At 36.6% G+C, this 24,274-nt stretch overlaps 1 protein-coding gene across 2 annotated transcripts in view; it reads right to left on the minus strand.

Annotated features, from left to right (window-relative positions):
• The window catches only part of LOC137849848 (guanine nucleotide-binding protein G(t) subunit alpha-3), a 38,279-nt gene that overhangs the window by 5,190 nt on the left and 8,815 nt on the right, over nt 1-24,274 (minus strand). For both annotated transcript variants that reach the window (XM_068669908.1, XM_068669909.1), the window contains 4 exons: nt 16,302-16,344; nt 12,016-12,157; nt 6,580-6,737; nt 3,629-3,757 (listed from right to left, as the gene is read on the minus strand). In XM_068669908.1, the coding sequence (XP_068526009.1) occupies nt 3,629-3,757; nt 6,580-6,737; nt 12,016-12,157; nt 16,302-16,306 (434 nt within the window). In that variant the 5' untranslated portion in view covers nt 16,307-16,344. The remainder of the gene's footprint in view (nt 1-3,628; nt 3,758-6,579; nt 6,738-12,015; nt 12,158-16,301; nt 16,345-24,274) is intronic.

The raw sequence follows: 24,274 nt of genomic DNA on the forward strand, positions 1-24,274 counted from the left end.
ATTGTCTACATTATTTTCTTTCAGCTTGTGGCAGAAATTACTGCCTGTAGGTAAAGACATATGAACTTTTTATGGACTTTTTACAAGGCATCCAAAGCCAACTGTATTATACTGAAGGTCCAAACTGATGTTTGGACCTTCAGTATAATACAGTTTAGTGCCTACCACAGATGGACCTTCTGTCAAAATCACCATTGTTCTTAGGACTAGGTTTTAAAATTCCCATTTACAGTTTTACAACAATAACAGATAGATCTTTCTCTTCCCTATTTTTTTGACATAAAATGTACAAAATAAACATTTTTCAAGTGCATTAGGAAGGAAAAAGAACATGTTAGAAGTCAATTGTTTCTATTTCCTTGTGTGCATGACTTTTCCCTGTGCTGCATTTTGTTGAACTTAAACTCTAAAACCTAATCCTTGCTTGCACTCTCCCTTCCTTTAAGAAAATGAGTTTGGTCTTACACTGTGGATGTATCTCTTGCAGCATCTGAAAATTAAAGACAATTTTTATTTTTTTTTTTAGCAATGAAAATATTGGGATTCAATATGAGAAAAGCAAGTCAGTAGTAAACTGGGCAAAATTTATTACTGAAACATCATTTTTTCAATATATAGATCCTATTTTCTTCATCATCATCAATGAAGTTGACTGAAACAGTTCATTGTTTAACATTTTTCATCCTGCTTAGAAGAAATGAAACCAAGAAGCTGTTGTGAAACAAGATTTTCTTAACAGTAATGGCATTCTTCCAAGCATATCTTCCCTGAGTTCAGCAGGCTTACTGAAGAGCAAGGTCAGTATGAAAAAAGCATTTTGACTTTTGGCTGTGGTTAGTGCCCAAAAGTCACCTGACTTGTGTCTTCCTTGATTTGCAGTGTATACCTCCAAAATCAGAGACATGGGAAAAAAAGAAAGCTTCAAAATGTAGTCTGTCTTTCAGTTTCACAAACACACATAATTTGTACGAATCTGTATTAATTTCCTGCACATTTTTAACATATGACCCTGTGACTATTCATGAGAAGGAAGTTAAAATAGGACAAGATCAAGACCAGCAATGCTTATGGGCAGTTTTTGTTGTACTAAACTTACCTCGTTTAGCTCTTCTCTTGTCAGCCCAGAATCAGTGTATGCAAAGCTGAAGTCATGCTGTGATCAGTGTATTTCTAATATTATCTTTTTCTTTTGCAAAGACATACAAAGTTAGTCTTGAAAACTGTATTTTCCCAGCACTACTCTTGGGAAATCTAGACATGAGTAGGGGGCTAGTTTTGTATTCATTTGTCCTAATGATACATATAGGGAGACCTGAAGGCTGAAATGAAGTTTGCCTGATTTTCAGTGAGACCTTTACTAGCTCTTCAATGCAGGAGAGGATCTATGGAGACCAGACTTCTTTAAAAATAAATAAATAAATAAATAAATAAATAAATAAATATATTCCAGCATGTTCTCATCTTTAGAAATCAAAATCAATTAGTGAAATAAACTGAAGAGCACAAGAAAGCCAGTTTATGTCAAAACAGCAAAGTCATGACTAAGAAGATAGCAAATAACAAGACATGTTGCCCGTGGAACTACAATTAATTTCCCTGGAGCAGTATTGGAATATTCAGACTTTTAATTCACAGTTACAAATTATGTTTTTTCTTTTTTTTTTTTTCTTCCTCATTCAGTTAGAAGAGGGAGGAGTGTTTAGTAAATGAAGCATCTGTTCATGATTTCTTTTTATTTGCATTTGGTTTGTGACCCCAAGCCTCACTTAAGCACATCAACCAAAACTCACTCTGAATGTGGAAGCGTTCCTCTCTTTGTAGATGTTTCTATGGTACTTATCAAGGTAAACGCAGAGTCATCAGGATCCCCCAGCTGTTCTGCATTGCTCTGGCAATGCAAAGTAGCAGTAACTGGCTGGTTAAGATGGATTTATTGCTGCTTTGCATCCTTATAACAGCTCAAAACTCTCAGACTGTTTTGTAGTGACTTTACCTCATATTATTTAATTGCCTAAAACCACTAATGAATTTACTCACAGAACACTACTGTGATGCATAACAGAGGCTAAACACAGTCTTTTGTGTGTGTATGTCTTTTCAATGTCCTTAGGATCCCCTCTCCTGTTTACAGACACTCAGGTAACTTTAGTTTCAGTTAGGCTGCATTTCATTCAGACACACAACTCTAATATTTTAATATTACAACTGATTGCATTCATATCTGAGAGTATTTGCACTGTGATAATTTCCTTCTCCATCCTGACTTAGTTTTTATTTTTTCATAAATAAAAGGTCGTAAATGTAAAGGTGCTCAGATTTCCAGTGTACAAAGCTATCTGAAATATATTAGTCAGAGAAAAAGAACAGTATGTGTATGGCATTGCACTATAGCATTTGTAGATATGTGCTGAATTAGGAAAAGGTTCTTTACTGGTAGGGTGGTCAGACACTGGAACAGGGAAGGGGTAATATCACCAAGCCTGACAGAGTTCAAGATGTGTTTGGACAGTGCTATCAGACATAGGGTTTGACTTTTGGATGTTCCTGTGTGGAGTCAGGAGTTGAACTTGATGATCCTTGTAGGTCTCTTCCAACTGGGAATATTCTATGATTCTATTACTCTAATTTTCAGGAGTGATCAGAATATTTTGGGGGGTGATAATTTCTTTGTTGGGCATCTTCTTCAGAATCTTATTTGTATATATAATCTCAGTTGAATCAGAACATCTGTGTGCTAGGGTAAATAGTTCGGGAGATACTTAATTGCTACATGAGGAAGAAGTAAGAGCTCTGAAAAATATTGTAATCTTAATGCTTCCTAAATCTATCTCTATTTTTTTTTTGTCCAGACTGCATTCCTCAATATGCACTGCATGTACTGCAGCCTTAAATGAAGAATTAAATAGCATTCAATCAACAGAGAAAAATGGTCTCATTGAACACTGAAATGATCATAATTAATTCAAATACATTTTAATGCAGAATTATGTTTTCAGTTTGTTCACCAAGCATAACCAAATTTTGAGTATATGAAAGTGCCAATTACTTTCGGTAAATTTCTTAGAGACATTATTTTCAATACTTTTTTCTGAACATTTTGCTTTTTATCTTAAACGAGCATGAAGGCATGCATGTTAATACTATAATTTCCCATGAGACAATGAGACACTTTTTTTTTTTTTTTCCCAACACTAACAAATTCCAATGTTAACAGCAGTTATTTCTGTTCCCAAAGGAAGAAAGTGAAAGGTTGAGAGTGCAGTGCATACAAATTAGTAGTCATCAAATGTTTTGCATGCTGTTAAGGACATTTAAGTAGGCAAATTTCAGAAATGTCACAAACAATTATTCAAATGGCAGCATACAAATCATGCTTTTTAGACACTTACATATGTAAAATGTCCTTTTAGAAACTGATATTCTGAGATCTCTTAATAACAGTCCATTATATACCTAGAGTTGGAGCACTGATACTAAAATGACTTGTTTTTTGCCTCTTACAAATTATTAAATAAGAGTGGATTCAGGAATATCACAATAGGATTAGCAATATTATAATAGATCAATGCCATTGAAAATACTTAAAAAAGCTAAAACTACACAAACTTGTCAAATACATCTTTCTTACCTGAAGTTCAAGTCCTTGAAGGAAAACTGAGTCTCGATAATCCCAGTTGTTTTCACTCGGGAGTGCAAAACGTCTTGCTCACTGGGTATGTAGTCAGGCATTGCTAACCTATCCAAATCATTCAGGTAACTACAGAGAATAATAAGAAATGCTGACTGATGTATTCAAAAGGTTAGCTGAACATGATGTAGTCACTAATGCATTTCTATTGAGCCATTTTCAAATATTCTCTGTAAATCACACACTTAAAATTGGGGTTTATATAATCTAGATCCAAAATCTAGATCATTTCCTTCCTTCCTTCCTTCCTTCCTTCCTTCCTTCCTTCCTTCCTTCCTTCCTTCCTTCCTTCCTTCCTTAGAATCATAGAATCATAGAATATCCTGAGTTGGAAGGGACCCTTAAGGATCATCAAGTCCAACTCCCTTCCTTCCTTCCTTCCTTCCTTCCTTCCTTCCTTCCTTCCTTCCTTCCTTCCTTCCTTCCTTCCTTCCTTCCTTCCTTCCTTCCTTCCTTCCTTCCTTCCTTCCTTCCTTCCTTCCTTCCTTCCTTCCTTCCCCCTCATTTTGCTTGTATATGGAAATATAATTAATTTAGTTATATATTGTAAACATCTTTCACAGAAGTGAGTTCAGGAAAATCCGTATTTTCCTCATGGAGGTTAAGAAACCATGATAACAGTAAATGTTTTTGTCTATTTTACTTCAGTAAACGGAAAAATGGAAATTATCACCACAAGGGAAGAACCCCTGCATCTTCAAAGCAGGTTGACTAGAAATTATTGCAGCATATAACAATATTCTGTTGTAAAGATATCTTGCTTTCCAAGTGAAAGCGAGGGCATGAGTTTGGAGGATTTCACATTCAAGGCTATTTTCCATTCACATTTATAAGTTTACAAGAGTATGGTATATGATATTTTTTAAAAAATACATATTTTTTAATCAAAACCAGAAGCTTCAACCTATCTGAGGTCCCACTAAGTTATTATTCTAACAACCCTGGAGTTATTAACATAAATGAATAAAGAAAAGACTCAGAGAAGATAACCTTAGAAAGTCAGAGTTTACACAGTAGTAATCAATATTCTGTGTAGGTACTGATTTACAAGGGCTGAGAAACAGGCTTTTGGTTTTAAACAATTTAAAATGTAGTGTTAGATGGTTGATTAAACTGATCATTAGGAGCCTAGCATCAAGAACTCAACTTAAGTTGATTTTAATGGTTCAGAGCCAAAGGCTAGATTTTCAAAAACATATCTAAAGCTTTTAGGTACCGTTAGGTACCTAAAAATGAAGATAAATGAGTTGAAGGATTTTCAGAAGTGTTCAAGCAGAGGCAAAGCATATCACTTTGTTGTTTTTAAAGTAGCTCTGGCAATAAATAATTACTGGCACCTTTACAGTATATACTGAATCCCTTGAGGTTCATATCTCTCACAGGTTAAAACATAACACAGTTCATTGCACTGTTAGGGAATTTCCTTAGACCATCCTATCTTATTTTTAGGCAGCAAAACCTAATCTACCAGACACAGTGCACACTACTAGAATGGTAAACAGGGAATAAGTTTCCTTTTCTGTATTTTTTTTTCTCCATTGTTATTGTTATTATTTCAAGAAATGATTTTCCTTTTACTGACTTGGTATGGACTTTTAATGCTGGCAACCTATGCAGTGCAACCTATCAGAAGAATATGAAAAGAAACAGAAGATTGCTCTGTACTTCCATCAGTTATTCCAATCAAAATACAAGGCTACTATAAAGTGATGCCAAATAAGGCATGAATCACAGACAATATTTTCTGTGTTTAGGTATCTTGCTGAAAGTGTCTGAAGATAAGATGAGATGAAAAAAAAATAAATCATGATATGTCCCTTCTATCTAAAATTGGTGAGTTAGTAATAAGTTCAGTTTGCCTAGCTTCTGGCCTGTAATCATGCTTTTTATCTGCTGGATGGAGGTGGCACCGTACACCTTGTGCGGCTTCCTTGTGCATGTAGCCTTAACCAGTAGGAGGAGCTGCAGCAGCAGCAAAGGCTCAAACTGCAGATCTTGGTAAGAGTGCAATCTTCCAAGGTCAATGGACATGAGCTGGAAACCACCCCCCTCCCCCAGGTCCAGGACTTGTGCATTCCAGGAAAACTCAGACCTTCTTCCCCAGGTTCTGGTCAAACTTGTACACTCCAGGAAGACTCAGACCCAGATGACACCTCACTTCTTGGTCTTGTATGTCCTTAGGGAGAAAATGGCAGAACAGGACCACTCAGGGCCTGTGGTGGTCTGCAAGAACATCTGTAAAAGCTATGAAAACATTGACTGCTGAAAAATCTAAGCTAACTGACTACATCAACGTGTGACCATCTGACTACATAAGGGATAACTGACTCCATCCACATCAGGATCCTGACCCTTCTTGAAGTCAAAATTGAGCAGCACTAGTCTCCTCTTATGTCTGCCACCTCTCGGGCCACAGAAAGAGAACTGGGGCCATCAGGCTGGAGAGCATCTGTGGTACTGATGACTAAGATGTATGCTGAGATGGTAATGGCCTAGGGAACACGAATGCATGCAGTCTGGCAAGTTTAGAGGAAACCTTTCATAGTTTTCACTGGAAAGTATATTTGAGCAGCTTGAAATCTACACATTCAAAGTACAACTTCAGGTAAAACCTAGTTGTTTCAATTCACTTTTCCCCCTCATTTTGCCAATCTTATAATTACCTAGAGATCATAGCGATAGCTTTTTTTTTTTTTAAGTTGTTATTTGTTTTTGTTTGAATTCCTCGGTTAAATATTTCTAATATATTATTAACAGATTAACAAAAGGTCTTGTCCTTTTTCAGGTTGATGAGCAATTTTCATAGATTGCTCTACATGTGACGAAGAGTTCTTGTTACAAGGCTTCCTATGCTGTCTGTTACTAGCTAAATGTTCTACACCCTCACTTACTAGGCTGCCGAGTCATTGAGCTCGTACTCTGATGCTCTTGCAAAACATGCCTGGATTCCACCATCATTCCACAGTCGTTTGATGAGTTCCACCAGTTCAGAAGTCATGTCACCATCCTCCAGATTTGTTGCCATGGCACAGAGTTTCTTTTCATCTTCCTAAAGAGAAATTTCAGTAAATGTAATGCAAACACACTGTACCCCAGCTTGAAGATGTACTTGGTTTACAATGAATTACAATGGCAGAGAAGTTTCTTATTTTCACAATATTTTCCATGGAGATGTACTGTGCATGTAAGCACAGGTATCACATGGACTTTTTTTTTTTTTAATTGTTCTTTCTCATTCATACAAGAGTTCATCCAGTTTCATTTTACCATAGGTATTCACAAAAATTCCAACTCTGAAGGAAGGCTTGTATTGTAAGAAAGAGAATAGCAAACTATTAACAACTAAATTAACAAGAGTGAACATATTATGACTAAATTAATGTAGAAATATGTAGCTAAATAAGAGTTTGAATATATTTGGAAGAAGAGTTTTCTAGCTCTAGAGCACACTGAGCAAAATGAATATAAGCAATGAATGTATTTCCTGTCTGATTTTTTTTTCTTTTATTTTATCTTTCTTTCTTTCCCCTAGGGAAGAAGAAACAAGTAATTTAAACAAATACCAAATATTTTAATATGTATTATTCTCTAATTTCTTCATTTTTGCAAAAGACTTCAAGTAATTTATTAGATTAAAAATATTTCTTTTCTGTGGTTACTGGCTTAGGAATGCACTGTAAATAAAGTGCATGATTAAAATAGGGTCATTTGATACACTGTCACAGCAGTGAGTAATTATCGAATATAATTCCTTCCTAGCCATATAAGTAGAATTCCAGTCAATAGTTGCAAAAGTAGAAATTAATTCTAACAGACCCTGTTTTGGCAGGGAATCTGTTTTATTCAAAAGTAGAAGACATCTTCACAATATTTTGTAACAATTTTTTTTAGAAATGTTGTATATCTTTATGTTTCATTAGAAATTGCAGTTTCTGGAAACCTTGTGCAAGTCAGAGACTGATCAAAGTAAAATACTGTAGGTTTTCTAAAATATTTGTGGAATTAAGTTGGAGTGGAGAGGAAAATGGGGGGAAATAGAGGCTTACATTTGTTTGAAGGAAAACAGAGAGCAGTGCAGTTGTCACTATACATTAAAACCAACCAACAAACAAACAAAACCCACAATATATGTCACTGCTGTGTTCAGCAGACCTGACTCATGATGTCTTGTGTATGCTCATCATTAGACTCCAGGGCGCACATTTGTTCAGCTTCAAGATAAGGGTTGGAAAGTATTCTCCTTAACGATATCACATATCATTTAATGAGTATAACTGTTCTTCTACAGTGCTGTATTTGTTGGTTGAGTAGTGTATGATGACTTAAGCTCAGAGCCTGCCAGTAAATGTTTATTGGTAATTATGGGCTATTATGCAAAAGGTGGCAACTGTAAATATTGTTCTTTACGTAAAAATGGAAGATAGCAGAGTTTATCATAGCCCTGGTTTAGATAAAATCTTGTTTGTCTCTGATATTTAGACATTATGATTATAATGCTAAAAACAGATTGCAATGGCACACTAGGGGAAACAAAACAAAACAAAACAAAAACAGAAACAGTGAAACCTCTCTCCTCAGATCAGGTGCTGTTCAAAACTGCATGCTTAGGCACTTTTAGAATCGCTGAGTAGTACTTATAGGCAATCATGGAACATGGATAAACTCACTGCTTTCAAGGACCAAGATAAGCCCAGTCTATGCCTCATTGACTTTAGGCAGCTAATTCTGGACCAGAACTCAGTCCAGCTGAAGTAAAGCTTCATACCAAAACAACTCAAACTTATGTATGGCTCATGATTTTACAGAAAATGTAAACTAACTTTTTTTTTTTTTTTTTTTTTTTTTTTTTTTTTTTTTTGGAAGCAGGGGCTATGTTTAACAAATGCAATTGAAATTTGAAGATTCTTTAAAACTCTCATCCAGGTTGCTCTGTGATCATGGGGGGGGGAAGAAGGTAGGCACTGCAAATATTTTATACAGGTGTGTTTGACTGTATTCCTAGAGGCCTATTCTTCCAGTGTCAATGGAAGTGTGGTCTTCCTGTGCTTTCAGTGGTAAACTTAACATACCTGCAGTTTTCTACATTTGATTGTATATGATGCTGAGAAATAAAAAGTGCTACTTAACAAAAGATTTCAATTCCTAGTTCCTCAAGCTGTGAAATTACTTGAACAAAATTTCTATGAAACTGGCATAGATTTTTGGAAGAAGTTTTATAACCTGCTTGCAGTGTTCCTTCTTATTTCAACTTTGTTAAAGTAAATGAATGCAAAGGAGAAAAACAAAACAAAACAAAACAAGCAAGCAAACAAACAAAAACCCAAAACTTTTTCACATTGGTAACCACACAGCAGTGGATTACAGCAGTCATCCTTTAGGAGTGGTCAATAGTTGGTATACGTTTATTTCTGAGAAGCTGTCCCATGGTCAACTCCTGAAACAATGGCCTCTCCAGTTCCAGGAAATTCTCAGCTTGGACACTGGATAAGAAGTTTTATAGATTAATAAAAAGTAGTTAATATTAATCTCTGTAACTATTTATTTTTTCTGAGTAAAAAAAAAAAAATCTTGGAAAAAAGAGGTTGAAGTAAGGCCTGGATGAATCTAAGGACTCTGATCAAGCACTTGCCTCATATGAAACCAAAGAAGTTATCTTGCTTTTCAGTCACTTATGTCTTTGATATCATCTTAGACACAGTGGTTCGGAACAGCCAGCATGGTTTTACCAAGAGCGAATTTCGCACAACTGTCTTGATTGCCTTCTACAGTGAAATTTAGTTTGTGAAGAAGAGGGGAAGTAGAGGATGGTATGTATCTTGGCTTTAGCAAGGCCTTTGACATTTTTGCCCACAATACTTTTATAACCACATTGAACTGAGTAAGTGGGCAATAACATTGGTGATTTGTTAGATCTTATCATCTCATTGGCTAATTCATTAGATCTTAGGGCTCAAAAGATGGTTATCATCAGTACTGCATCCAACTTGTAGCAATTTAGTAGTGGTTTGCCTCAGGAGCTGATACTTGGGCCCTTTCTTTGTTTAGGACCTGGATGGTGGGTTGGAATGAACTCTCAGAAATTTTGTGGAAAATACAAAATTGGAGGCACTGGACACACAGGAGGGGGAAGCAGGCAGGCAGGAAATATGAACACAAAGGAACCTTGTGAAATTCTGTGAAGCATTTCAAACTCTGGAGCAGGGCCCAGAGAGGCGATCATGTGAAGAAATCTTCATCCTTTGAGATATTGAAACTTGACTGGAACAACCCAGAATAACAATTTATTTGGTCCTGATTTTATCAGGAGAATGGAGCAGAATAACCTCAGGAGATCCCTTCCAAACTGTACTTTTCTGGTGATTTTATAGTGCCTGTGGCTAAATAAATTAGGTTGCTATGCTTGTATTCCCTACTTTTGTATTTTGTGGGTATATCCCTATGGGAGAATGATGAGTGAATATATATAAATTTCTCAGAAAGTTTGGTAAGGCTGGGAAAATAAGCTGAACTACTGGGACATGAGCAGAACATATCTCAAGTATAAGTGGCAAACAGAGTCTGGACCTGGCAGTAGATACTGATGGATGAGCCAGAACTAGCTGGCTAGGTTCTGCAAGGTTCAGCTGTCTTAGGCTGTGCAGACTGGGGCATGGATCCTTACTCAGTATGTGTGCCTATTGCAACTGAGACAGAGCCAAGCTGCATCATGTTCATATGAGCCTGTTTTCTGTGTGGTGTTTTTGGGCACTTTTACATTTGTTTGCATGATTAGTGGACATGGACTCTTAAAAGAAGGCAGGAAGAAATATTTAGTTTTTATTTTGTCAGCTGACTGTATGTCCTTTAGTAACCTCTGAAGCATTTATCGTTTTTTAGATCAAAGTATTGCATATCAATGGAATGAGATATAGTCTTCTGTAAGAAGGAGATCTGATTTCAGATAAGTAGCTATAATTCCCTCTAAGATGAACCCTTAGGGAATATGGAGAATTTGCCAAAACTGGAACCAACCGGTATTCTGATGGGCCTTTGAGAAATTCTCAGCAAGATCTGAATTACAAGCAAATCAACCCATTGAGAAAAAGATATGCGTTTTCCCTTTAATTATTTCCCTGAAAATTCTGCATGATTACCAGAAGATTTCAGGTCTTCTTACTGTAAATGAGCAGGCACTGTCAGTTTACCTGTCAAATGAAGCCAAAAATTTCCTGATTTGGAACATACGTACTGAGGAGAAGTATGGCATCTCTCAAATGTGTCTTTGCTTTTGGGCACAAAAGAAGGGACTGAGTTTCCTCAATTATTTAGTCTTCCTGATTAAACTTCTGATAAAAAACTGCTTGCTGATGACTGCTTTAATCTTATTTCATGGAATCATAAAATCATGGGATAACCTGATTTGGAAGGACCATAAAAGTCCAACTCCTGGCTCCACACAGCACCACCCAAAAATCAGACCATGTGTCTGAGAGCACTCTCCAAATGCTTCTTGAGCTCTGGCAGTCTCAGTGCTGTTACTAATGCCCTGGGGAGCCTGTTCCATTGCCTAACCACCTCTTGGTGCAGAACATTTCCCTATTACCTAGCCTGACCCTCCTCAGCCCCAGCTCCCTTGGGTCCTGTTACTGTCCCCAAGAGCAGAGCTCAGTGTCTGCCTCTCCACTCCCCGCAAGCGGCCTCCCCTCAGCCTCTTCTTCTCTTCTCCAGCCTCTTGGTAAAGTTTGCAAGGTGCTGGAATCAGTGTTATGAGCTGCTTAATGAAGTTGTAAAAAGAGAAGTGCTGCTCTTAACACTTGTGTGTAGGACAGTTACCCACGCCAGGAAGGTCAAACTCCACTTCTCTGCAGTATTCCTTCTGTACTATGAGATCTCTGACCCACGAGCAAGATAAAACTGAAATATTCCAAACACATCTATATGACCCTTCCTTAAATGGCTGAGCCCCAAGATTTATTCTTAAAAGGGAAATTTTTATCACATTTCTAATACCATTGAATAAATGACTAAGCAGCCAAGAAAAGAATTTTTTTTACTATTTCTTATGTTTTTGTTTTTTTTTTTTTTAACATAAGACTTGAACATTTCTTTTGTAGTAGAGTAAATGACAGCTTATGCAAAGTTTAGACCGCAGGTGTCAGTCTTTAGAAAATGAAAATAAGTGAGGGTATCTTATCACATCTATAACCCAAAACCCCAAACAGTACTTAGTTTTTACTATCATAAAGCAAATACTGAAGTCTTACTTTGTTCTATTAGTCTCTACTACTACATATATATATATATATATATATAAATACCTATTTCAAGAGAAAGAACATCATACTCACAATTCTAGCTGGGTTTTCATAATTGATCCCTAACTTAGTCATTGCTTTCACGATAGACAGGATAGACTGCACTGCGTTACTGTAAATGACAGGTCTGAACTCCATGCGTTCCTGGTATGTGAAACCATCTTTATGGATGATCCTGGTGCAAATAAATAAATAAATAAATAAATAAATAAATAAATAAATAAAAATTGTTTGGGATGCATTAAATGATAAAAGTTGAACCAGATACTTTTGTGCTCTGCATGAAAAAGAATTGAATCTGTCTGGCCCTTGGAAAAGCATTTATCAATACCTGTTCTGCCTGTTCTGGTGGAATGGGACAGCAGCAGTTTCTGTGACAATAAAAAGCAACTTTTTTTTTTTTTTCCCCAGTTGTCTGGCTGAACAGGTCCTTTTCTTTTCACCTGTGAGTCAACATAAGGTAGTGTTGCACGGGTCCAAAACAGGTCCCCAGCCCATTCCTGTGGTTACAGGGCAAGATGCATAGCTGGACCTAGGCCTCAAATAATGTATTATTACAGTCTACACTACTGGAACCAGGCTCTCACATTGCTTGTTTAGTGCCTCTCATTATTAATCTGAGTCTTATCTAGAGTGGAAAACAATAATGTAATTGTATTTCTACACTGTGAGGTACTTTCCCAACAGAAAACACAGTCTTGAATATTTCTTTGTACATCAATTAAAACTTCTAATTCATGAAAGATGATAATATTTTCTGTAGCCTTTGGGGAAATAACTATTACTCAAGAGGATTTTGCCCATATTCCAAAGGTCAAAGAATCTTAACAGTCAAATTCAATTAATCTGATTCTGAGAGAGGGACTGTAATTTCATAATCTTCCCTAACTGAAGTGTGGCATAGGGTTAAAGGTCTCTGAGATCAGTGTGCAGAGTGGATCATGGCTCAGAGAGACATCTTTTTCCAGTAGTTGTGAAAAGGATGAAAACTTCATCTATTTTGTGTAGCGTACATCAGTGAACAGACAGCAAGCTGCTTTGGCTACTTCTAGAACCAAGACTGTTCTTCCTCACTTCAGTTGTTCAGAGGTGAAGGCCAGGTTATTAAATAACTAATTCCTACACCAACCCCCCAATCTTGCCAGAGATATAGTCTTAACAGGACTATACAAGCCAAAGTAGGTGATATGAAAGAATCTGACAGTCTAGCCCAGATAGTTCATTTGCACACACAAGCTAGATCATAAATGAATGCTCAAGAATCATAACATGTCCAATTTATGGATAGCACAGAATTCAAAAGTTCTGTACTTGTATCTGTAGCATTATAAGAGAACACAGTTCTCTTAAGTGTTTTCACAACCACTTTTTGAACAGGCAAATCTATAAACTCCATTTCAAAGTTTTATTTATTTATTTATTTATTTATTTATTTATTTATTTATTTGATGCTGATTTCAGCACTGATCTGCAAGATTCAAAGGAATCCTACTAAACTTGTAAGAAAATAAAGAGGAGCTGTGTTATGCAGACTGGCATACTTGTGGACATTTTTCTACCAGCACCTGAGGTATCTGTGTATCCCTATGTTAACATGGTGATTTAAATGAAATAGTAAGACTTATTGAGAAGGGAGATGTATTTACTCTGATCACCTAGAGCACATTGCACAGGATGGCATCCAGGTGGGTTTTGAATATCTCCAGAGAAGGAGAGTCCACTACCTCTCTGGGCAACCTGTTCCAGTGCTCAATCACCCTCACTGTACAGAAGAACCCTCTCATATTCAGCCAGAACTTCTTACATAGCAAACCATGACAAGATGTGATGTACTTGAATAGAAGGACAATGTGGTTACCCCATGATAAACATGAGCTTTTTTTGATTACTTTGAGTGTCTTACATCAGTGTCCGAAACAGGATATGTGGAGAAGATAAGTTTTTTTCCTGTGACTGGAAAATCTGGGATAACAGAAAAGATAAAGCCTAAATGGAGTCCCCAGATAACTATTGTATATGTTGTTCTCATGTTTTCCCTTTGAAGAACAAAGAGAGGAAGAACGTATAAGATCCTGAAATAAAATTAGATTCTGTAATTACAGAACAAAACTTGCTTTTTCTCAAGGTTTTTTTGTGCCACTCCCTAATCCCCTTTTTAAAAAAAAAAAATAATATATTTTTTATCTCTTCTGGCAGAAAAGATGCTAGCCAGCCTGTTAAATCAGTAGTGAATTTTGCTACATTTATTAAACATTGGTCATTCTTAAGAAAGGATTGTAAAAGAAGCTAACATCTTGTGTGGTTAGAAGGAGCTTTCTATCAAATGGAAAATTTAGTTCTATAACACTCCTTGGAAAACAAGACAAACAAACAAACAAACAAACAAATCCAACCTGTAAATAAATGGAGGATTCTAAAGTTGTGGATTGTTTTACCTGTCACAATATCTAGAATATGTTTTTATTGGAGGAAAAAGTTCAGGCAGGAGGCTTTGATTTAGTTTCAATTGGCTTGATGAATTACCAAATATTTTGTTTCCTGCTTTTTATTTCCTAAACTTCTACAGTTCTGAGTGTTATAAAGTAGATTTATACTTCTAATTCAAGGCATAGCAGAGAAATACTCAGGTTGGATTTAAACAAGTTAGCTCACACATTGGAAATGAGATAGAAGCACAGAGAGACGGAAAATTTTTTTTTTTTTTTTTTTTTTTTTTTTTTTTTTTTGTCATCCCTCTTAAACATCCTAGCTTTTTTAGGCCTTGCACCATATCTATATTTGGAGCATCACAAGACATTGTGCAAAGCTAAGTGGAAGGATTTAACTTTGATTTAAATCTTCAGTCTGGAAAGAGTGAGGTTTATGAATTAGAAAATTATAGTAATAGGAGTAAAATAACCCTGATTTTAGTGTGAATTTGTATTTTCAGCAAAATGACTTCTTTTGTTAGTAGTTATCAGTCTTCTCTAGAAAATGTTATACTTCACTGAAAAAAAAAAAAGATATTTCTTTTTTACTGTATAATTTCCCTTTTAAGAAAAAAAAATGGTTATGACATAAAGTTGACATTTTGTATGAAAAGTGATAATTTTCATCAACATTTTCCTGGGAAAATAATTCACATTTGTGCTCAGGTTGACAGCGCATGTATACACATGGCTTTAAAGATAACTCAGCTTTTCCACTTCCTGCTCCCTTCTTGAAGTTGTTTAGGGTTATCAGCCTTCTTAAAGTGTTTAATTCAGAGGAACATCTCTAATCTGCTCATACTTGGTGAAGCTTTCAGCAAAATACATTTCAATGGTTTAGTGGATATCTCCTGACTGAAACTCAAAACAGAAATAAAGTTATCCACCACTGAAGTGGAACAAAGCAAACAATCAAACAAAAAGAAAATAGCAAAATATTTGATGGATAGTACTGAATCTGTCATGTTAGAAAATGAGCTGCTTATGTAGTAGAAAATTACTTTTATGATATGACATTTTTTACTTCACTCTTTGAAATACATCACTGAAGCTATAAAATATTTAGGATAACTTAAGACACTTTTTTTTTTTTTTTTTCACAGCAAGATGCTAGTGCTTACAAAGTGGGATCATGTTTTAAAGTTTTGCAGTTTTTTTTTTTTTTTCATAGGACCAAGAATGACCCACAGAACCCAGTTTGAAGGAAGAAAAAATCTTGACACTACGGTTACATCATGTGAATATTTCAATATTTTCACTTGTAATACAGGGAAATTGAATGATAGTGATATGGACAAAATTAAAATTGAACAAAGGGAGATAAGGGTGTTGTTAGTTAACATAGTTTCAAAAGAGATTTGGGAGAAAACTGACATGAATTAACTGAGGACTATTTACCATGCTGATACCATCTCTGTTTCTCTGGTTCGGGATGGTCCCTGAGTCACAGATCACCAGATATTGGCAGGGTATTCAGTGAAAGTATTACAGTGTGTTTGCATGTGTATCCTCCAGTAGCTACTTCAGGAGATGAGATACTAGGCTAGGTGAACATGCTATGGCCTGTTATCTTATATGGTCTCACCACAGTACTGCAAGTCCCACTGAAGCCAAAGAGGAAGCTTCAGTAAAGGGTTGGACAGGTGCATGATTTGATCAGACAGATCTGATTACCAATCCAGCTGTGTGTCTTAGTCACTTTGTATTTTTGTTTATGTGTCTGAATGAGAACTTGATTTTAATGATGTTTCTTTGCATTTTATTCAAATAACATAAATATTGCAATAAGGTTAGATAGCTTATGCTACAAATACCATATTCAACAACTGATGTGAATATTCATGTACTTACTTCATTTGCTTTACAATAGTGCTCTTTCCTGACTCTCCAGCACCTGCAGAGAGGGAATATTCAGAAGATATGATTGATACATCAATAAGTAGAAAATATTAAAAATAACTCTCTGGAACAGAATTTGGTATTTATGAAGAGACATACAGATGTTTCAGATCCCCATTTCACTAACTGTAAACCTCCCTAGTGTCCATTCAGACTTAGAAAGAATGAAATCTTGGTGAAAATATAAATTCTAAAAGAGGGAAGAGATATTTGAAAAGAAAGGAAAGTGCAGTCAATTAAGAAAAATACAGTTTCTTATTATCAAAGAGATATTGGTCATATTTTGATTTCATCCCCATCACCTGGGCAGATTGCTGAAAAGACACAAAAAAACTACAGCACCTGACAGTATGTTGTTCGTTATATGATTGTAGCTGCTCATTTAATGTCTATGCTGACTTTGTAATCCAGACCACCTAGCATATTTAAACAAGTGGAAAAGCAGGATTTCTACGTGATTTAGCTCACGAAGCAGAGGCAGCACATGAGCAAATATCTTGATACCGGTCTATTGCCACTTCCTCTGCCCTATGGTCTTCCACTGAAAGTGGGAAATCTGCACAGCCTTGCAGCAGACACAACTTGAGAATGAATTTGCAGTAAATTCCCATTGCTGTCAGGGAGATATAGGCATTTGGTTGTACAGGCAATTTGCAGAACTAGGTCTTAGTTTAAGTCAGATTATTCAGATTAATTTGGCCTTCTTATCTCATGCAAAGTGAATAATCACAGCACAAGACTTTCCATTGCAAATCAGTATGAGTTTAACTATTTTAACTTCTATCAGTGAGACTGGTGAGGAGCAGGGCTTGGCCACACCTGCCAAACACAAGCTAGATTTTAAAAGAACCTGAAGAGAAGGTTTGACTTCTCTGTATGAATCCATGGGACAAGACTCATCACTACTCTAATTTTTGCAGATTATCATTTACCTTACTGGATACTTTTGGCTAAAGAGAAAACTTGCGGCATAGCTATTCTAAGTGATGGCCCCTCAGTGAATGGAACAGATTACAGAGTTTCCAAACAGATTTTGTAAAGCTAATAGCATTTAAATGACAGAGATTAATTTACTCAATTGAATCACAACAGACAGCAAACCATATGCAAAACATTTTCTAAAGCCCACAATGTGAATGGCAGAAAGTGCGAGAGGAAAACATCAAGCCCATGCAAAATGAGATGATGCTGCCATCTGCCACAGTTTGGACAAAATGCAAATTTGCTTTAGATCACTTTTTATCCTCTCAATTCCCCTCTGAAGGACTTGGTAAAGCCCTGCCAGGGAAGCAGCATTGCTAAACTTTTTGTAGGGAAGAGAGCAAGCAGTTCTGGGAATTCCTGCATCCACCTCATGGAAAGATGCCAGGAAGCATAATACAGAAATGAACCTCTCTTCCAGATTTGGAAGACAAGGTTAAAATAGAGTAGGAGTCATAATTTATATCTTATAGGTGTATTTCTCTACCTCTGCTCATCTCTAATTTATGACCCAGTAATGCCTTTATCTAAACAACAGATGACTCATAGACTTTGGCTCCACTCTGGAGTATTGTGTTAATCGTAGCAGCAGTTGTACTACAGGAAACAAGTCAGAAACAATTTACTTTGCACCTGCTTCCCTTCTTTCTTCCCCCTCCTGTTCAGCCTGCTTTTCTGGCCCGAGCCCTTAAGACAGGAGAGCAGGGCCACAACTACATTTCTACTCACCACAGAATTCTTCTGCCCATGCAAATGGCAGCAAAAGAACTACGGGGAGCTGAGGGCAGCTTCACTTTAGGAGGCAGTGAAGAGGGAAATTATGATCCAGCCCAAATTTTCGACATAAAAGACTAGAGCTTAGGCCAAAGTCAGTCTTGTTCTAAAGTCTGGAAAATTTAAATGGCTTTTAAACAATTTCCTGTCTCTGTGAAGATTTGTGTCTCTGCCTGACAGGGACCTTATAAAACATGCTATAGCCTGTATTTTGCATTTCACATTCTTATGATCTATTTTTTATTCAAATTTACCTTTGATTTCCATATCTCTATTTGTATGCCAAGTTTCCTTGAGATGGATATAGGCATGGAAAATAAAGGCACGGAAATCTTTGTTACTGCCTGAAATTCTAGGCATTTTCCTGAGAGATGAAAGACATTTCACGGTGTATCAGGGTGTGCTACATCCACCTTCAGCACTGTGCTGGACAACGAGCAGTCTGGCAGACTGTAAACTGCCTCTCATCTTGGTTGGGATATTCTGAATTCAACTTCCCAGCTTCCATGCCATTTCTGTTTCAGGACACATTGAGGCTTCAGAGAAGCCTCGAGAAGTGCAGTGAGCATGGCATAGCTGCAGGCAAAGATCTGCAAAGGAGCCACACCCAGAGACATGTCTTGAATTGCCCCTCTGCTCTGGGATGGTCCAGCCTCTACAGTGCAGGCAACAAAGGTGTATAGACAGACCAGGAACAGAGAAAAAAATAAATATGGAGGTACTTTGAAAGACAGTGAGAACTGATTGAATTCAAAGGAGAGCAGAACACAAGACCTCAGATGTAACTTGAATCCACTACTTTCCTAAGCAGAATTTCACAGGGTCACAACATGGTTGAGATTGGAACAGACATTTGGAGGCCACCTTGTCCCTGATCAAGCAAGGCCACACAGAACTGGTTACCTAGGACCATATCCAAATCGCTTTTGAGGATCTCCAAGGAGGGCGACCACACAACCTCTCTGGGCAACCTGTCCCAGTACTCTGTCACTTACACAGCACTGAAGTGCTTCCTGATATTCGGGAGGAACTTCTTGTGTTCTAGTCTGTGTCCATTGCCTCTTGTCCTGTCCCTGGGCACCACTGAAAAGAGCTTGGCTCTGTCCTCTTTGCACCCTCCCTTCAGGTATTTATCCAAAGTGATAAGATCTCCTGAGCCTCCTCTTCACCATGCTGAACAGTCCCAGCTTCCTTGGCCTTTCCTTGGAGGAGGAGTGCATCGTGGTGGCCCTACATTGAACTCCTTTCAGTATGCTCAGATCTCTTCTGTACTGGAGGGCCTAGAACTGGACACAGTACTCCAGATGTGGCTGTATCAGTGCTAAGTAGAGCAAAAGCCTCAAACCTCCCTCAACCTGCTGCCAATACTCTGCCTAATACAGTCCAGGATATGGTTAACTTTTGCAGGAATGCCTTATTGCTGACACTTTTTCAATGTGGTGCCCACCGGGACCCCCAGGTCTTTTTCTGTTTTCCATCTTGGTGATCCTCAACATATACTTGAGCCTGGAGTTGTTCCTCCCCCAGTGCAGGATTCTGCATTTCTGCTTCTTGAACCTCATGAGGCTCCTATCAGACCATTTTTCCATCTGTCCAAGTCCCAAGGTAGCACAACTCAATAGTATATCTCACCTCAGTTTTTGTGTCATAAAAATAAATAAATAAATAAAATAAAAAAACCTGAGGGTGTACTCTGTGTCATTGTCCAGATCATTAATGAAGACATTAAGATTTTTTTGAATATTTGTGAATACAGGGAAGAGTACAAGTCCTGATCACAATTAACATCTGTTGAGTCATAAAAGAACTTTTTTGTTTGTTTGTTTAATATATTGCATTGTTTTGTGTATCAGAAAAAAATAGCTATCATCTCTTTACAGTTATTATTTATGTGATAATAAAGGATTAATTTAGGAAATTTTCCAAAAGAAAAAGTAAGAAGATATAAAATACTGCTGCCTGAATATTTTTTTGAAACCTGCCACAACTGACTCTCATGTAATACTGGAAAAAAACAAACACCCTAAGATCAGAACAGGTTTCACACCTCTGCATGAACCTTGTTGATGGTGCTCAGAGCTCCGGAAACTGTGAACTAGACTGGAAATCATATCTTTCCAGTCCTCTTACCAAACTGAACTTACTTTCTCCACAGGAGAGATAAATTAGAAAACAAACAAACAAACAAACAAACAAAAAAAAACACAAGTGTTTTATTAACCCTTTGCCCTCTTGAGTGAATAAGGTCCTTAAGCTTCTCCCCCACTCCTCCAGAAAACAAAGAAACAAAACAAAACAAACAAACAAACAAAACAAACAAACAAAAAACCACCACTTTCAGTCAGCAGGATTATTCATCTGTCTTTGCTTTTGAAGTCTTTGCTTTCAGTGAAGGTGTTAATAGCAATAATTTAAGCCTTGCCTCATAACTATGGCAATTGAACTGGATTTGGCTCATTTAGTGGATTTTAAATGTCTACACTGCAAACTGCTATGTTCAGACTCACTATCAGGTACCCTTTGTAGACAGTGGAGAAAAATATTTTCTTCTAAAACTAAAAAAAAACAACATATTACTTCAATTTTGGTCATCCTGAAGTAGATGCTTATATTAAATTATATACTCTAAAAATGAGTACTTCTCGGTGAGATGAGGGTGACCAGCTCTGATGCGGGTGAGTTGTAACAGGCCACCAGAAACTGCATACAATTAAGTCATCAATTAATAAAGTTCAAAGTTGTAATGATTATCTAAACGAAAGTTAAGTTCTTATTTCTATGAAATATTACTGTTCCTACAGTACTGTGAGCTGTTCTGGCAGTGTTTCAAGTGAGCATTGTACTTTACCTTTAGGCTGGCCTCCTTAAAGTACGTACAAGATGTGGCTGTATTTATCTCCTGATACGAAAGAAATAAAACTTTCACCTTGGAGTTTGTTCCAGACTCATAAAAATATATGAATTTTGGAAGTATAAGTATTCAAGGACTAGATTTCTGGACAAGAATGACCTTGACAGCACAGAAGCACCTAGCACAAAGCTCTGAACCTTTCTGGCTCTGGGGAAACTTCTGAAGAAAACCAGGAAGGGGCACTGCTTTCCTCCTCTCCTTGTGCATAAACTACAAATTATCGCTCTGTACCAAGAAAGTGTTTACCTAGGTCATGGAACTTAATATAAAGAAACGTGGTAATGTGGTACTCGGCTCTGGTGAGGCCGCACCTCGAGTACTGTGTTCAGTTTTGGGCCCCTCGCTACAAGAAGGACATTGAGGTGCTTGAGCGGGTCCAGAGAAGGGCGACGAAGCTGGTGAGGGGCCTGGAGAACAAGTCCTATGAGGAGCAGCTGAAGGAGCTGGGCTTGTTCAGCCTGGAGAAGAGGAGGCTCAGGGGCGACCTTATCGCTCTCTACAGATACCTTGAAGGAGGCTGTAGTGAGGTGGGGGTTGGCCTGTTCTCCCACGTGCCTGGTGACAGGTCGAGGGGGAATGGGCTTAAGTTGCGCCAGGGGAGTTTTAGGTTAGATGTTAGGAAGAACTTCTTTACTGAAAGGATTGTTAGGCACTGGAACAGGCTGCCGAGGGAGGTGGTGGAGTCACCATCCCTGGAAGTCTTTAAAAGACGTTTAGATGTAGAGCTTAGGGATATGGTTTAGTGGGGACTGTTAGCGTTAGGTTAGAGGTTGGACTCAATGATCTTGAGGTCTCTTCCAACCTAGAAATTCTGTGATTCTGTGATTCTGTGGTGTCTTTAGTTTCTGTATATAATTTAATTTTTGTAAAATGGCCTGTTGGAGGACACAGAGAGACCAGACTAGATGTTAAATACTCCTCTCAGGAAATGGTCAGAATGCTTTTTGTTTGTTTGTTAGGTTGGTTGGTTGGTTGGTTGTGTTTGTTGTTGTTTTTTTTTCATTTTTTTCTTCACATTTTAAAGGTAAGAGCAATTGTGAAGACACAGAAAAACATATGAAATATATATGAAATCTTTTAAAATGTATATATATATAGACTTACCAATCTGCCTACTGCAAAATAAACAATGGTGATACCATAACATAGAGGCAATGCGTGATCAAAATTAATAGAAATCTAGGGCTAGGATAAGACTAGTCTTATCAATTTGAATGGAGGTGCCCTTGAATTATGAAGTATAAGAACTGAATCATTTTCTGAGATCACCTTGGAGGTATAGAAAGATCAGAATAATCTAAACTCTGAAATAAAATAAAATAATCCAGCCTTGAATCCAGATATGGATAGTGGATTCATTTTGTCCTACCTGGCCAGTTCACTGGTTGACCATAGGAAGATTTATACGATGCCACATATACACATTGCTTCAGCAGTTGTGATTCCAAATGTTGAACAGACACTTTCACTCTAGCTGTGTACTAAGTTCAAAACAGACTTAATTTTTATTCACCCCTCTCTCTCTCTCTCGTTTTTTTTTTCCTTTGAAGAAGTAAATTAATTTTTTTACTTTTTTTTTTTTTTTCCCCTGTAATGTTTTTTGTTTGGTTCCTTGTGATCTATATCATATGTACCCTAGGAGAAAAGCCTTCTAAAACACCACCCACTGACATAGCATGAATAAAAGCAGATAAAATAGAAATATATGCTATAGAGAAGAGTTCATCAAGTTTTGGTGATTGTCTTGTTTCATGCAGAGAGTTTGAATAGTTGATGAGGCTAAAATATGCTAAAGTTAAACCAAATAGAAATCTTTTTTTTTTTTTCATTTAGCTTTCAATTCATCTCAAAACATTTTACTATAAGTATCTTAAGATTAAGATATAAATAGTGTCAGAAAAAGACTCATCCAATGGGAAACATTCTAGGTTAATGCTCTAAATACTAATACATGCATGTTTTCAAGGAGGAGTAATTTAGTTTGTGTCCTGGTGTAAGACCACCTGCAGTATGAAAGCCAGGACATGAAGGTTTGAAGATAAAAGTATATCATCAAACTGCTTATCTTATAAATTTATCTTTATCCTCTAAATTCCTCTTAAAGGATTTCTTACATCTTCAGTTTTGGTCAGAGACAGAAACTCTCTGACGCACTCTGATGCACTCTGGTTCTAACTCAATCTGCCAAATAATTGAATTATTAAATTCAATTATTAAATTGAATTATTAAATTCAATTGAATTATCTGCCAATTATTTGGCAGATTGAGTTAGAAAATAAATTCTTAAGAATATATAGAAATTATTGAAATTATTGAAAGTTTAAATGAAAATATTATTCTGTTTTTCACCAACTTAAGGTTGTGTCAGCAGGAGCAATAATTTCTATTAATGTAGCACAGAAAATCTTCATATTGTCTCCAGATTTCTAAAACTTTGTAAATTGCAATCTGAATACTGATGGTACTTAAACTGTGTCAAACTGTTATTTTCCCGTATTCATTTGAGAAACTTGCATGCTAGTCTTTTTTCTGTATTTATTATTTATAATGGACAAATTCTCAGCAGGCATAAATAGATATTTTGCATAAGATACAAAATAGAATTCATCTGATTTACTTTATGTGAGGCATCTAGCTCAGGCTGAATAAATTTCAGTTTAACAGCAGTTGTAAACCTTGTGGTTCCAATGAAGAAGAATACATAGAAAAAAATGAATGATGAGAGGCTATTTTTCTATTCGTTTGGTGTAACCACTGTAAACTCTCATAGTATAATAGTAGAAGAAAGATATTAAGATACCAGCAGTGTTATTGTGCTCTTGGATATTTCTAGCAGGCTAAGTAGTAACATGGTGAAAAAAATAAAATAATAAAATGTCTTCAAGAAAAGTATCATCTTTCATTTGCTATTGCACACACTGAATAAATTGTTCATAATGTGGATTAGAAGTAGTAGTCTGTAAGAATATTCATCTCTACTCATTTCACTACATTCTGTTTTTCTATTTACAGTATCATTTTTATACATAGAAACAAACAAACAAAAAAATAACCAAACTCACCGTGTAAGTTTTTATGTAAAAGAATGAAGTGCAACAGTTTGGAATATAAGCAGTTTCTATTTCAATACTTAGAGGCACCTGGGAATTTTCTACCTAACAAATTATCTCACTTAATCTTCCTGCAAATTAATGCATATAGAATCATAAAAAAAAAAAAAAAAATCTGTTCTACCTTCTGCATATGTAAACATCAGAA

Source organism: Anas acuta, chromosome 1 (genome assembly GCF_963932015.1).
Source record: "Anas acuta chromosome 1, bAnaAcu1.1, whole genome shotgun sequence".
Classification (NCBI taxonomy): Eukaryota; Metazoa; Chordata; class Aves; order Anseriformes; family Anatidae; genus Anas; species Anas acuta.